This window comes from Ascaphus truei, chromosome 19 (assembly GCF_040206685.1).
Source record: "Ascaphus truei isolate aAscTru1 chromosome 19, aAscTru1.hap1, whole genome shotgun sequence".
In the NCBI taxonomy this organism is placed as follows: Eukaryota; Metazoa; Chordata; class Amphibia; order Anura; family Ascaphidae; genus Ascaphus; species Ascaphus truei.
Window position 1 is genome coordinate 14,709,805 of NC_134501.1, and position 16,470 is coordinate 14,726,274.

General features: G+C 41.4%; 1 protein-coding gene across 2 annotated transcripts in view; it reads right to left on the reverse strand.

The window, feature by feature from the left end:
* The window catches only part of CDH13 (cadherin 13), a 423,340-nt gene that overhangs the window by 326,410 nt on the left and 80,460 nt on the right, over nt 1-16,470 (reverse strand). For both annotated transcript variants that reach the window (XM_075576708.1, XM_075576710.1), the window contains exon 2: nt 571-676. In XM_075576708.1, the coding sequence (XP_075432823.1) occupies nt 571-676 (106 nt within the window). The remainder of the gene's footprint in view (nt 1-570; nt 677-16,470) is intronic.

Sequence of the window (16,470 nt, forward strand, 5' to 3'; positions counted from 1 at the left end):
TTCCCCATAACAGCTACGGCAAGTTTTCAAGAGAAGCACAGTTGTGTAAGCAGATGTTTGTAGTGTCTGTGCATCCCTTATATGTCTGGTTCTGAGCATACAAGAACTTTCCATTCCAAATAAGGTAAAGACAGCACAAAGATGCTCTCATGGGCCAATTAGCGTTAGTCGAAATAGTATTTGAATTTGATGCATTGTTCAGGGAACATCACAGCGAAGAATATCCGTAGGAAAACTAGCAGGAAGAATAAATCATTCTAATGATTTTCATTTTTGTTCTATACGAGTTCTTAACTTTGTATTACTTTTGCTTCTAAGGCAGCTAATGCAATATAGTGAGAAGCAAGGTGCAGTTAATGATGCATCACCTTACTATTCACTTGGATACGAAGTTAATTCGATCTTAACTGCTCATAATTCTAATGATTTCCCCTATATTGAATAGAGGCCTACATGTCACATGATGTTAAATTGGACTGGAGAGAAGCCAAATACAGAACTCTAAAAATACCTCCGCTCTGTAATCACCCATTTGCAGAAAAATAACAAAATCCAATGTTATTTCCCTACCATTCAGCACAAGCTGGTCCTCGGTAAATTCAGACGGCTGCTCAATATAGAAAAGCTTTTGTTGGAATCCCGGGATGCACTCGAAGTCTTCTGCAAATACCAGCACCTGCGAAAACAAGCCACAGCGTTTTAATATCAAACTGTTCAGCAATGGGTTAGGATTTTATGCACAAGGCAGAGATCTTTACACTCTCCAGGAATTAAAGAGAAGTCGCAGTTTTTTCAAGACCCACTGTAGGGTTTAACATGAAAAGGAAAATGAGCCACTTTTTTTGTAATATGTGAACAGATCAAAGGGTTTCCATATATATATATAAAACAGTGGTGTGCCACATGTGGTACGGACTGGTTAAGCTGTGGCCTCTTCAGTCTGCGTTCCATTTTGTGTTATTAACAGCGTTTCTTCAATGTAGACCTATGCAGGCGGTTCTGTGTCAGTGGGAACACTGCATCCAATCTGCGACATTGGCTGTTTGCAAACACGTTTTTATTATTATTAGTATTGTCTGTCTGGTTCACTTTATAGTGACCTATCATTATACTTTTCAATATGTTTTTCCAGATTACTTTTTGTGCTTATTCTTTGCACTGCAGTTTGCATTGTATTTGCATACATTTCCCAAGGCCACATCAAGATAGTCCCAGAACGTAAAGCCATTTAATAGCATGCAGCTACCTGACTTTCATAATAAATTCATCATTTTTGCGATTAAGGCGGCAGTTTTTTATTTGCAGATATGCTGCTATTTATTTAAGAGACATTCTCTACTGGTTTAGTCCCTATGCTACCCATATCCCTATAGTGAGTTACCAACCGTGGGACTGTAACTATGCGTTTCATATACTGGGAATATGCCTTACTTGAAACAATAACACTTCAATGATACCTGTGCTTTTAACTTTAATAGGAGACTTGCACTGGCTTCAAAAAACATTAGCCAGCTATGTTGGGGAAGATTCCCAATGTATTTAAGATTCTTCTACAAAGGCACTAGATTAAATTAACAGAAAGTGACCTTTTCACTTTTTAATTATTACCAGAAGCTAGCCTTGCTCAGAAAGAGAACATTGTATTCCTACACTTTAATCTCTTCCAGCCATTAGAAAAGATGTCAAGTTTGTCAGCACACAAGGTTTGTTTTTTTAAATGATCTTTTAGCAGAATGTCCCCTTCTCATTTATTTTTCACAGCACAAAAAATGTCTGCTGGATGAAACATGCACCTTGTTACTGTATATATTGCTGGATGAAACATGCACCTTGTTACTGTATATATTGCTGGGTGAAACATGCGTCTTGTTACTGTATATATTGCTGGATGAAACATGCATCTTGTTACTGTATATATTGCTGGATGAAACATGCACCTTGTTACTGTATATATTGCTGGATGAAACATGCATCTTGTTACTGTATATATTGCTGGATGAAACATGCATCTTGTTACTGTATATATTGCTGGATGAAACATGCATCTTGTTACTGTATATATTGCTGGATGAAACATGCATCTTGTTACTGTATATATTGCTGGATGAAACATGCACCTTGTTACTGTATATATTGCTGGTTGAAACATGCACCTTGTTACTGTATATATTGCTGTATGAAACATGCACCTTGTTACTGTATATACTGCTGGATAAAACATGCATCTTGTTACTGTATATATTGCTGGATGAAACATGCACCTTGATCCGTATATATTGCTGGATAAAACATGCATCTTGTTACTGTATATATTGCTGGATGAAACATGCATCTTATTACTGTATATATTGCTGGATGAAACATGCATCTTGTTACTGTGTATATTGCTGGATGAAACATGCATCTTGTTACTGTATATATTGCTGTGTGAAACATGCATCTTGTTGCTGTATATATTGCTGGATGAAACATGCACCTTGTTACTGTGTATATTGCTGGATGAAACATGCATCTTGTTACTGTGTATATTGCTGGATGAAACATGCATCTTGTTACTGTATATATTGCTGGATGAAACATGCATCTTGTTACCGTATATATTGCTGGATGAAACATGCATCTTGTTACTGTATATATTGCTGGATGAAACATGCACATTGTTACTGTGTATATTGCTGGATGAAACATGCATCTTGTTGCTGTATATATTGCTGGATGAAACATGCATCTTGTTACTGTGTATATTGCTGGATGAAACATGCATCTTGTTACTGTATATATTGCTGGATGAAACATGCACATTGTTACTGTATATATTGCTGGATGAAACATGCATCTTGTTACTGTATATATTGCTGGATGAAACATGCATCTTGTTACTGTGTATATTGCTGGATGAAACATGCATCTTGTTGCTGTATATATTGCTGGATGAAACATGCACCTTGTTACTGTGTATATTGCTGGATGAAACATGCATCTTGTTACCGTGTATATTGCTGTGTGAAACATGCATCCTGTTACTGTATATATTGCTGGATGAAACATGCATCTTGTTACTGTATATATTGCTGGATGAAACATGCATCTTGTTACTGTATAAATTGCTGGATGAAACATGCATCTTGTTACTGTATATATTGCTGTATGAAACATGCATCTTGTTACTGTATATATTGCTGGATGAAACATGCATCTTGTTACTGTATATATTGCTGGATGAAACATGCATCTTGTTACTGTGTATATTGCTGTGTGAAACATGCATCTTGTTACAGTATATATTGCTGGATGAAACATGCATCTTGTTACTGTATAGATTGCTGGATGAAACATGCATCTTGTTACTGTGTATATTGCTGTATGAAACATGCATCTTGTTACTGTATATATTGCTGTATGAAACATGCATCTTGTTACTGTATATATTGCTGTATGAAACATGCACCTTGTTACTGTATATATTGCTGGATGAAACATGCATCTCGTTACTGTATATATTGCTGGATAAAACATGCATCTTGTTACTGTGTATATTGATGGGTGAAACATGCGTCTTGTTACTGTATATATTGCTGGATGAAACATGCATCTTGTTACTGTATATATTGATGGGTGAAACATGCATCTTGTTACTGTATATATTGATGGGTGAAACATGCGTCTTGTTACTGTATATATTGCTGGATGAAACATGCGTATTATTACTGTATATATTGCTGGATGAAACATGCATCTTGTTACATATACTGTATATTGCTGTATGAAACATGCATCTTGTTACATATACTGTATATTGCTGTATGAAACTTGCATCTTGTTACTGTATATATTGCTGTATGAAACATGCATCTTGTTGCTGTACAGTATGTATTGCTGGTAAACATTGTTAAGCATAGTAACAAAGTGGAAACTAACAGCATCTTATGATGTATGGAAAGGAAGAGACATTTTACACATAATTGTATAGGCCGTCAGGCTCGGAGCTGTCGCAACATAAATCTTTGTATTTTCTATGTAGTGCTGACAATGTGCATAGTGCTGTACAGAATGTTTTGCTGATACAGTACAATGAGACCCTGTTCTGGGAGCTTACAATCTAATTTGTGGGTGGCCCTATTTATTAAGCAGTGCTACTTCATAAGACACCTTATTACTCATTCCAGTATATGGTCCATAAAGTGGCAGATTTACTAAACAATGCTATAGGACACCTTCTGGCGCAGTAAGATACCCTAAAGCCCAGTCAGATGAATATGTGGTAAGGTGTCTTCCAGTACTGGCAGGGAAACACAGTAATTACGGCCCAATATGCTTTGCAGCTCACAAGGAACAGACACTGGAATTTGTCCAGTTTTTGCATGCTTTAAGGTAGAGTTCCTACATATGCTTTAAGGTAGAGTTCCTACATATGCTTGAGGTTCCTGTTCCACCATATGAGATATGACCTTTCTCAGCGTCACAGGCTGATGCAAAGGGGACAAAAGCAGGGCAAAGAAAAGCAGTCAAAAAAAACATTTCAAGAGCACAATAAACACTTCTCTGGATTGATGTATAGTGCCAAATGTGTCTCATTTGTTGTGAATATCCCTTTTGTTTAGTCCACACTGAAGGCGCTAATATATTATATTGTTTTGGATATCTTATGTCCCATTAAATAATGGTCTATGGTTGTATTGTACTCCTCGTTTCTAACTCTCCCAAATAAACTGGAATCTTGGTCCCCTTGATCTTAGAAATATTTATTCAGATAGAGATACAATTCAGTATCACCATTATAAGGAAGTAATGCATTGTCTGCCTGTAACAGGGGATGTATCCCTGTTCAAAAATGTGCCTCTAATCCAGCAGTGTGGTGGTTAACTGCTAGTAGACAATTAACCAACACCACCTGGCTGATTACAGGTATCAAGCCTGCCTCTGAGACAGGAAGGGAGATTCTTCCTGAGCTCACACGTGAGCTGAGCTGACCCAGGAAGCAGAAATCGCAGGGAATTCCTTAGTCTCACACATGACGTGGGGCTGAGCCAAGGAAAGACTGCACTGTCTTGAGTGGCAGATATCTGCACACTGCCAGCAAGACACAGGGGACAATACTTCTAAACCTGGATCATGACATTGCCTTATCACACAAGGGTGTGGACACCAGGAGAACAGAGAAGCCTTCCCCTACAACTACAAGAGACAGATAAGACTTTTCTTATAAGACTGTTATATGGTTATAACTGCGTGGTAATAACTGCGTGGTTAGCCCAGCGATTCACCAGCCCAAATCATAGAGACATATATATATATATATTATATATATATATATATATATGTGTGTGTATCTCTATGATTTGGGCTGGTGAATCGCTGGGCTAACCACACAGTTAAAGAGAGCTGGACTATAAGTGTATATATACTCCAAAGTGGAGCAGATTTTCTTTGCCAATTTTCACATGTTTGCTGTGTTTAAAGCGACAGGCGCAATAAAGCCTTATTTTAATTTCACCTTAAAACAGTCTCCATTGCGTACCTCTGCACATGTCCTCTTACACTGCCCCTTTCACAGGTCTCTCTCACTCCCTCACATTGGCTAAACTCAACCCTCCTTTATTAAATGAAAAACTTGTTCCCTGTTTTATATCTCGATTAATGAACCACGGTTTGTGTGATTTGTGTGTAAAGAGCCTTTTCCAATGGGATTAGCATGTTTTGCTATTCTGTAAACTCTTCACACATGTCGAAAACGTACATACAAGGCTTTTTAAGAAGCGGTTTTATTCTAACTCTGCAAATCCGGGTTGAATTACCAAAATCGTATATTTTGCAAACTATCTAAATTCTAGTAACTCCAAAAACTGGAAAAGGTCTAAACCGCTTCAAACAACGCACATTATTTTTATCGCTACCTCCTGGCAGGTGAGATCCCTCCACAGCCCGAAATAAGGCTTTTGAGTGGGGGTGTTGGTGGTGGAGGTGGTGTAGAGGAGGCATCCTCCTCCTCCTCCTCCTCACGGTCCATATCCCCCAGGTATCTCAGGCGTGCTCCTTTTTGTGCACAAGGAATATTGAACTGGCATCCAGGGGGTGGAAATTGTCTGCTTTTAAAGGAAGCCAGGGGGACGGGGTACAGGTGTGAGTCATAGAGCTCAAAAGTGTGCTGTGCCAATAGCATTTGACATCGTTTGTCAATTCTGGACTTGCTGGGTCTAACACCCAATCCCTTTCAGGTATTTTAAGACGTGTGACTCATTTATAGTATACTTTGCATAGTCATTAGCATATCTCCCAAGGTACCTCAGGTGCTCTCCTTTTTCAGCACAGGTATCTCTCCCTAATTTATATGGAGGAAGGTTTGAGGGGACATATATACAGCTGAAGACCATACTAAATTGCAGCTTCTTCTTCTTCCTTAGGTTTAAATGATGCGATTTTGCAATCACGAATACGTGTTTTTTTTCCACACATTTAATTCCACAACTTCTGAACAGACCAAACCGTGCAGTTTGGCAATCACAACTTCGGAGCTACGAGAATAGGCCCCTTTGTATCCATCTCCAGGCGACTTACACGCGGCAAATAGTTTATGCACAAACCAGATGAAGCATTCTCATTTTTTTTTTATCATGATGCAAATCACATAATTATGGTTTATTGGCCATTCTAATCAAGTCTAACCATACCTCTGCCAGATCACCTGCAATTCAATGACTCCACGATGTTTTAGACTACTGCTAGTACTTAAAAAGAATGTGTTACGATGTAGTCTTAACTATGGAAATAAAGAGTACACTGGAAAAGGTCATAGGAAACAAACTGTTTTAATCTGTATGCATTACCAGCTTGCCCTTATGTTTGATGCAGGGTTGTCATATATTTTGTATTTTACGTTCGCATGATTTATGTATCAGAGGCAATGAATAGCATAGTGCTGAATTTTCAGGTCGACCTTGGAAAGTTAGAATTAGGGACAAGCAATTAGATTGATTACAGTAGGCACACAGCATAAGCAAAACTGGTAAGGATTGGCAGCAATCTATTATTGTAGTTCACCGAAACTAATTAGAATGCCATAGGTACAATTATCCCCAGGGCAAGGCGACATGGGCCCTTTTTATCACTAGTCCAAATAAGGTAGATGTGAAATGATAGAGCTATATAAGTCTTTATGAGCACGAATCCTTAAACATTAGTGTTAAAATCATAACTCTCACAATTATGCACGGTCCATTATCCCAAACACCCCACTTCTTCACTCCTTGAAATGAACACGTATTGAAAATGACACTCTTATTCTAACGCAACTCCAAATTTAAAGTGCTGTGACTTTAATGTAAGGTTGTAGATCAAAATGCCACATCTTGACCCCGGCTCCATTAAGAGGCCCCTGAGGAATATTATTTACATTGACAATCAGATTTTGATTGACCACTTTCGTCTGACTTCCTGACATAACATTATATGACACATTCACTAGCCTTTGTTGTGAAATTCATGACGGTGAACAATTTGTATTTAATTGGGACACTTTGACTTCCGGTAAAGTAGCCTTTAACTGGGGTGACCACCACGTCAAAGCCAAAACGGGAAGCATTCAATCCACAAACTGGAACACCATTGGGTACATGGCATACTGTACTTAGTATAGCTCACAATACAGAGCATGCTGCACACAGTTAAAATGTAATGACTTTGCATTCTAATCTCTTTAATGAGGGATTTGTTTAAAGGTTAAAGTCAACAGTTACAGTGTTAAACTGATGCAAAATACTGTAAATATAATCACTGCCTAAAAATGTAGTGCAGAAAACAATATATACTATATTTCTAAGTTTGTCATTCCGTTTGTTTGTTTGTATGTCCGAAGCATTGAAATCTTACAAACAGCTCGGCGTAGCACAACAAAATTTTTACTGGACATTCTGCTGAGGATTTGTAGGTCAACGCAACTATTTTGAGCTTCCAATATGACTCACCTCCCAAATTATGGACAGTCTACGTTTCCATCGGGTGTCGTGGACAAATGTTAGCGCAGGAGCGGGGGCGTGGTTACTAAGGGAGGGGGCGTGTCCTTGCCTGGATTGGGGCTGTGTGTGTGATGTGAGATGTGCGGGGGAGATGTGCCAGCTAGCAGGGGGAGATGTACCAGCGGGGGGATGGGAGATGTGCCGCCATGGAAGATAAATGCACAGTCTTTAAAACATTGTTAGAAAAGCACACTTATCAGTGTATACACTTGTGGATAAATATCAAAGAAATAAGTCTAAACCAATGTGGCTAAATAAACAGGTAGGGGAGGAAATGGAAAAGAAGAGGCAGGCGTTTAGATACTTAAAGTCAGAAGGGACGGAGACATCGTATCAGAATTATAAGGAATGTAACAAAAGTTGCAAAAGGGCAATCAAATTAGTAAATGTTGAAAATGAAAAAAAGATTGCAATAGAAAGTAAGATCAACCCATAAAAGTTATTTAAGTACCTTAATAACTAAGACATTAGAATAGAAAATACAGTATAGGACCCTTTCAGTGTGAGATGGGCAAGCAAATTATTGGAGATATGGAAAAAGCAGAGGTATTAAACAAATTAATTGCCTCTATGTACCAAGGAAGAATCAATTGCAATAATAGTGCCCCAGGAGGAAGTCGCAACCTCTATGTTAACGGACAATTGGTTAACTGAGGAAGAAGTTCATAGTTGGCTTGATAAAATTAAAGTACCTGGCCCTGATGACACACATCCAAGAGTTCTTAAGGAGCTAAGTTCATTAATAGCCAAACCATTACAGTTAATATTCAATGACTCCATTTCAACAGGCTCAGTACCACAAGATTGGCATAAAGCAGATGTAGTGCCTACAGTATATTTAAAAAGGGAGCTAGATCACAACCGGGGAATTACAGACCTGTAAGCCTAACATCAATAGTGGGAAATCTACTTGAAGATTTTAGTACGGGATAATATTCAGGAATATCTCATGTAAAACAAAATTAGTAGTAATAGTCAGCCTATCCTAATTAGTTTCTTTGAGGAAGTAAGTATGAATTTAGACCAGGGTAATGAAGTTGATGTGGTCTACTTAGATTTTGCAAGGGCTTTAGATATAGTGCCACACAAGAGGTTAGTTTACAAAATAAAGCAAGTTGGACTCAGTAAAAATATTTGCACTTGTATTGAAAACTGATTGAAGGATAGACAACAGAGAGTTGTCGTAAATAAAAAAAAATCAGGTTGGGCTAAAGTTGGGAGTGGAGTACCTCAGGGATCGGTACTGGAACCCCCACTATGTGCTATATTCTTGAACCAACTTTCCAATGACACATATACATTCGTTTTGTCTCCTGAAATTAGTTATTTACGGCGGCTTCTTAAAAGTTGCACCAAAAATGTTGCACAAACTGCAAAAAAATGGATCGAAAATCTAAAAGCTTTTAGAACAAAATGGAAGCATTTAGTAATTTGAATCCACTTTCCATTGCACATAACAATTTAAAACTCCTGGAGCAGTTTAATTTTTTCTGTAAGTGCTGCAGTCTGTAAGTGACCGGGGTACAATACCGGCACAGCATAAAGCAATTGAAAATTATTGAAGTGTATCCGTCTTTTATGTGAGTTTGGAAATGACGAAGGTTTTTGATTGTATGTGTTATTGGACAATTTTAGACTACCAGCCGTCTTTAACCATTTTAATCAATTCTTCATGTTCTATTGGATATTGGGTGCATTTGGTTTCAGCTCTCTCCAAAATAAAATACTGAGCAGGCGTGTTACCATTTACTGAGCAGGTGTGTTACAATCTGTATATATGTATTTATGTATTGTATGTCTTTATTTATATAGCGCCATTAATGTACATAGCGCTTCACAGCAGTCGTACACAGGACATAATAATATAAATAACAAATAATACAAATAACATATTGGGGAGAAGTGCTACAGACATAAAATTTACATTAGGAAAAGGAGTCCCTGCCCTGAAGAGCTTACAATCTAATTGGTAAGTAGGAAGAATGTACAGAGACCGTAGGAAGGTGTGCTGGTAACTGCATCTGCAAGGGGCCAAGGTCGATGTAAGAGGTGTATAGTATCAGCCACGGAGCTGCTCATATGTTTTGTTAAGGAGGTGTGTTTTAAGCTGGATCTTAACGCTGGACAGAGAGGGTGCTAGTCGGATGTTGAGGGGAGGGGCATTCCAGAGGTGTGGGGCAGTGAGTGAGAAAGATTTAAGGTGGGAGAGGGCTTTAGACATAAAAGGGGTAGAGAGAAGACATCCTTGAGCAGAACACAAGAGTCGGGATGGTGTATAGTGAGAAATTAGGGCTGAGATATAAGGAGGGGCAGAAAAGTGTAAAGCCTTAAAATTGAGGAGTAGAATTGAGTGTGTGATACAGGATTTGATAGGAAGCCAGGTGAGGGATTTCAGCAGCGTTTAGGATAGATGGTAGGGGAGACAGGTGAGAGGCAGGAAGGCCGGACAGCAGGAGGTTACAGTAGTCGAGACGGGAGAGAATGAGGGCCTGCGTCAGAGTTTTAGCAGTAGAGCAACAGAGGAAAGGGCGTATCTTTGTAATATTGCTGAGTAAAAACACCACAGGTTTTAGCTACATTTTGTATGCGAGAGGAGAATGTGAGAGAGGAGTCGAGTGTGACCCCCAGGCAGCATGCTTGTTATACTGGGTGTATGATAATACTTCCATCAGTAATTAAAAGGAGGTAGAAGGGCCAGGTTTGGGTGGAAATATGAGGAGCTCTTTTTTTGACATGTTGAGTTTGAGTCGGCGGACGCCATCCAGGATGACTTTAAGAAACTTTAGAAACAGGCGTGCTACAATATACTGTACAGGTGTGTTACCATATGCTGTACAGGCATGCTGCAATATACTGTACAGGTGTGTTACCATATGCTGTACAGGCATGCTGCAATATACTGTACAGGCGTGTTACTATATGCTGTACAGGCATGCTGCAATATACTGTACAGGCGTGTTACCATATGCTGTACAGGAATGCTGCAATATACTGTACAGGTGTGTTACCATATGCTGTACAGGCATGCTGCAATATACTGTACAGGCATGCTGCAATATACTGTACAGGCATGTTACCATATGCTGTACAGGAATGCTGCAATATACTGTACAGGTGTGTTACCATATGCTGTACAGGCATGCTACAAAATACTGTACTGTACAGGTGTGTTACCATATACTGTACAGGTGTTACCATATGCTGTACAGGCATGCTATAATATACTGTACAGGTGTGTTACCATATGCTGTACATGCATGCTACAATATACTATACAGGTGTGTTACCATATGCTGTACAGGCGTGCTACAATATACTGTACAGGTGTGTTACCCTATGCTGTACAGGAATGCTGCAATATACTGTACAGGTGTGTTACCATATGCTGTGTTACCATAGGCATGCTACAATATACTGTACTGTACAGGTGTGTTACAATGTTACTGACCACAGATCAGATGTATTTTCTAAGGCACAAAATCTGAAAGACCAACTGGCACCTAGCGCTTTAAATAAATGTGTAACCCAAAGTACAACCACTTGGCTCACTGCTAAGCCTAAAGGCTTTTTATAACTGTAACAGATGTAAAACCTGGGACTTGGGACGCAATAAAACGGATTCCTTTACGTCTTTTCTTTTTAAAGAGACTTTCAAAGTTCCCCATTTTATTCACTATAAAAGTGAATGTGATATGTTTGCTTACATGCCCTGGCGGATTATAATACTACATGGGCCGCACCGTTCGACCACTACGTGCGAGAACTGCCACATTATTATGGGTTCTGAAGCACACAGTGTATCACTAGGTTTTAACCTGTTCCATAACTTTAATCCCAAGGGGCTGATGTATCTAGGTATAGATTTGGTTCAACCCTTTTGGAGAGGAGGTAATAGATCACAACACCTCACAACCAGAGTCAATTTGGATCTTTAAATTGTAAACATTGACACCTAAAGGCTTGAATGTAGATTTTTACTTCAACGCCTTTTTAACGTATACATGTATATTTAGGATATTTATATCTCCAAATAAATGTTTTCTTCAACTTTGATGTTTGTTCTCTCCATTATTTTTTTTAAAGACTGTTTAAAATGTACTTTCTTGTTTGGGGCAACGTTATTATATGCTTATGTTTCCAATTATTAACCCTTTATTAAAGATGAGTAGATTCACTCTTATTTCTTTTTTTAATAATGTGATTACTAGTTTATAGTTTTTTTAGTTGCCATTCGTATCCTATTACTAGTGTCAGCGTATTTTCCTTTCTCTGATGGACATGTCTCGGCTGTGACGTCATCATTTTGACCTTGAGAAAAACACCCCTGATGAAGCTCTTCGTTGAGTGAAACGCGTAGGGTGTTTGGATTATTGTAAAGACTTAACCTGCACACGAGTGAGTAGCAGGTGTATATCCCTCTGTATCTTCGTGAACGGGCTCTCTACCATTGCTTAACTCCACCTACAGCCATGACATCAGATTGTGTGGGCCCGTGACATCCAGCTGGGCAGACGGAGAAAAGGAGTGCCACAAGTATCCAGCATTCTTCACCCTGCGACTGTGATGGTGCTCGTCTCCAAACAGGAAGCGGACCCGGAGGACTGAGGTAGGGATGCAAATAAACTGACCAGGGCCCCGGGACAGAGACCTGTAAGAGTATCCGTAGTTGGTATGGAAGCCGGGGTCAGGGCTGGCGGCAGAGTTGCAGAATCCAGGCGACAGGCAATGTCAGGACAGGCAGAAGGCAGCGAGGTCGGGGTCACGGTCTGGGGTCAGCAACAGGGAAATCCAATGAACAGGGGAGCCACAGGGATAGACACGTCACAGCAATAGGCAAGCCACATGGAAGGCTCAGGAACGGGGAAGCCACAGGGAAAAGCAAGCCACAGCAACAGGCAAGCCACACGGAAGGCTCAGGAACGGGGAAGCCACAGGGAAAAGCAAGCCACAGCAACAGGCAAGCCACACAGAAGGCTCAGGAACAGGGAAGCCACAGGAAATAGAAGGCTCAGGAACTAGAGCCCAGGGTGGCCAGGAACACAGCTAAAACTCATACCATGCTCGGGCGGGGACTGGGAGTCACTCACTGTTATTAAGCCCTGGAACAGGTGCAGCCAATAAAGCAGGCTGCCAGTAACCAAAATGTTCACAGCCGCCAGGTAAGGGAGGGTTCCAGCCAAAGCCTGGACTGGAACCCTTAAAGTATCCGCCCCTTCAGGAGAGATCACCGGGTGATCAGGATCTGGCTTGATCAAAGATCTTGGCGACCTGGAATTATTGCGGAAACATCTTGGACGGGTAGTAGATTTGAGGCAAGACCGTCCCTTAGCGTGTACCATCTCTGAGACAGAAAGCAGTGGTACTGCAAGTTTTGATATGCAGGATGTATCATAGGGAAGTTCAGGAAACAAGGCAGGTATCAACACAAAGGCCAAGGCCTGCTGCTCAGCAGTTTGCGCAGACACAGACACCTGTTCATGATGAGAGTCAGAATTATAAGGCAAAAGTTCCGGTGGAGCAACTACATCCCTCTGATCAGCATGTAAACTTGTCTTGGACATGGGACCCCCCGAAACCACAGAGGAAGCGGTAGACACTGAAGAGAGAGTGGGGAGAAGGATGCCTGTGCCCACAGTTGAAGCACAAGAAGCAGGGACGGGCACTTCAGGCAAGGCAAGAAAGTCCAAGAGGAGTGCTTCAGTCTTTGAAGATGGCACCACGAAATCAGGAGAGAGCACATCAGGCACTGCTCAGGGACCAGTGAGTATTGAATCTGACATTAAAGTGGGAGAGCTTGGATCAGTACGGATTAACTCAGGTACTGTAGGAAAATCCAAGATGACTGCGTCTGTCTTCATAGTGGGCGCCATAGAATAATTAAAGAGTATATCAGGCGCTGCACAGGAATCAGTGAGCAGTACCTCCGTTTTGAACACAGGGGCCTTTGAATCAGTAGGTATCAGGTACTACAGAAACATCCATGAGAGGTAACCCTGAGTATGAAGCAGACATTTTTAAGTCAGTCATGGGTACCTCAACCACTGTGGAAGAATCAGCGAGACTCAGAGTTGTCTTTGGAGTGGGAATCCCAGGCACAAAGGTTACATGATGTACTGTAGGGAAAATAGCGAGAGGAAAGCTATTCTTTGATGTGGGAATTTTAGAGTCATCCATCGTTATCAGGACCTGCAGAACACTCAGTGGAGGATATGTATGTCCCTGAAACGGATGTCTGAGAAGCAGCAGTGATTACCCTAGGTGTTGCACAGGAATCAGAGAGAGATACACTGGTCTCTGAAATGGTTGTCTGGGAATCCACAGTGGTTATTCTAGATACTATAGAGGGAGCAGACAAAGATACGCTGGTCTCTGAAGTGGGTGTCAGAGAATCAGCAAGGCCTAGACTAGGTACTGCAAATCAATCAGAGAAAGTTGCGCTCATCTCTGGAGTGGGAGTCTGAGGATCAACGATAGGTATACCAGATCCTGTGGGGAATTTTATGGCAAGAACCTTAGAAACAAAGATGGGTGTATCCAACATTGCATGGAACCCAGAAGTAGGGGGACTTGTCATGGAAAAATCAGTACTAGGTACAGTATCTTTAACCATGTGGGGACATTGGTGAAAGGTCTGCTTGTCACTGAAGTGGGTGTGTGAAAATCCATAGTAGGTATGCCAGATACTATGGGAAACTTTATGGCAAGAGCCTTGGAAACAGTCACAGGAACCTCAGACATTGCACGCGAATCAGAGAAACTTGATTTTAAAGAAGGAGTTTTAGCATTAATGATAGGTATATCACACACTACAGGAGAGTCAGAGAAAGGGGAACCTGCTTTTAAGAGGTGTACTTGACCTTGAAACAGGAGCGGTGGAGGCAGCCACACGGAAGGCTCAGGAACAGGGTAGCCACAGGGATAAGTAAGCCACAGCAACAGTCATTTCTGAGAAATGACATGCAAATGAGCACGCCGTGTCACCTTTTGCCTGAAATCCATTTTTACATGGAACCCTTGTAAGCTAATGTTCACTGTTCACACAGCTTTTAAGCACATCATGGGAATCAGATGCTACAGTCTTGAAAATTGCTAAAGCCAGTACAACCAATCTCACACTGATGAGACCCATTAAGGTTGAAACATGTCCGTGAGTGGTTTCTCTGGCTTTGCATCTGATTCCCATGCTGTGCTTAAAAGCAGTGTGAACAGTGAGCATTAGCTTATAAGGGTTCCATTTAAAAATGGATTTCAGGCAAAAGGTGACACAGTGTGCTCATTTGCATGTCATTTCCAGAATCCCTTGCTGCAGTGGAAGCACTGTATGCTAGGTGATAACGGTGAAAAGCAGAGCGTAGGCCATGTCTTCAAAATTCCTTAGGCCTCGGTCCCGCTGCACTCGTTGGCGCGGGCGGCGGGTCGCGAGTTCCCCACCAGCCGGGGAATCCTCGCGAGCCGGTCCCGGTCCCCCCTGGCTGCACAGAGCACTACACGCTGTAGCGCGTCAGTCGCTGGAGACACCAGAGAATGGTGTTTCCTAGCGTTGACGCGTGACGTGTGTGGCTGTGAGCCAATGGGGAGGGGAGGCTTCGGGAGGAGGAGAGGCTTCGGGGAGCGGGGAGGAGTGTGGAGTGAAAGCAGGTGAGTGCCTTTCTCTGTGTATGTGTCTGAGTGCGTGCCTGTGTATGTGTCTGAGTGCGTGAGTGCCTGTCTGTGTGTGTGTGTGCCCGAGTGCCTGCCTCTGTCTGTGTGTGTGTGTGTGCCCGAGTGCCTGCCTCTGTCTGTGTGTGTGTGTGTGTATGAGTGCGTGAGTGCCTGCCTGTGTGTGCGCGCGTGTGTGTGTGTATGAGTGCGTGAGTGCCTGCCTGTGTGTGTGTGTGCACGTGTATGAATGAGTGCCTGCGTGTGTGTGTTTAAACTTACCTTCCAGCTCCAGCCCGAGTCCGTGGAGGGAGGGGGGGGAGAGTAGCGGGTCCCTCCGCTCAAGCCACGCCCCCCCTCCCTGTCAAACCGCCCACCTCCCGCCCACCTCCCGATCAAACCTCCCACCTCCCGCCCACCTCCCGCTCCGGCTCCCACTCCCTACAGACCGCAGATCGCGGTCTGTGTATCTCAGCGCACCGCCTGTCAGCAGCGCAGGTGCGCTGACTCTGGGAGCGGGGCCTTAGCCTTACTCTTAATATTATATATTTGGGAGAATTATACAGGCAATATGTCAGCCAGCTCTATCAATACATGCTAATTTATTAAATTGACTACCTTTTCTCATTACATTAATTCCCTATACTGACTGCGTATAATAAAATTATGAAGCTTCAATGAACAGCTAGAAAATATTTTGACTAAACAAATCATAAAATATTGTGATCAAAATTACAGTTAAACTAGAATCAAAGAGAATCTCAAATAGTTGAATCATTATGTAGAGCAATATATCAAATAAATGAAATTTAAAAGCGAT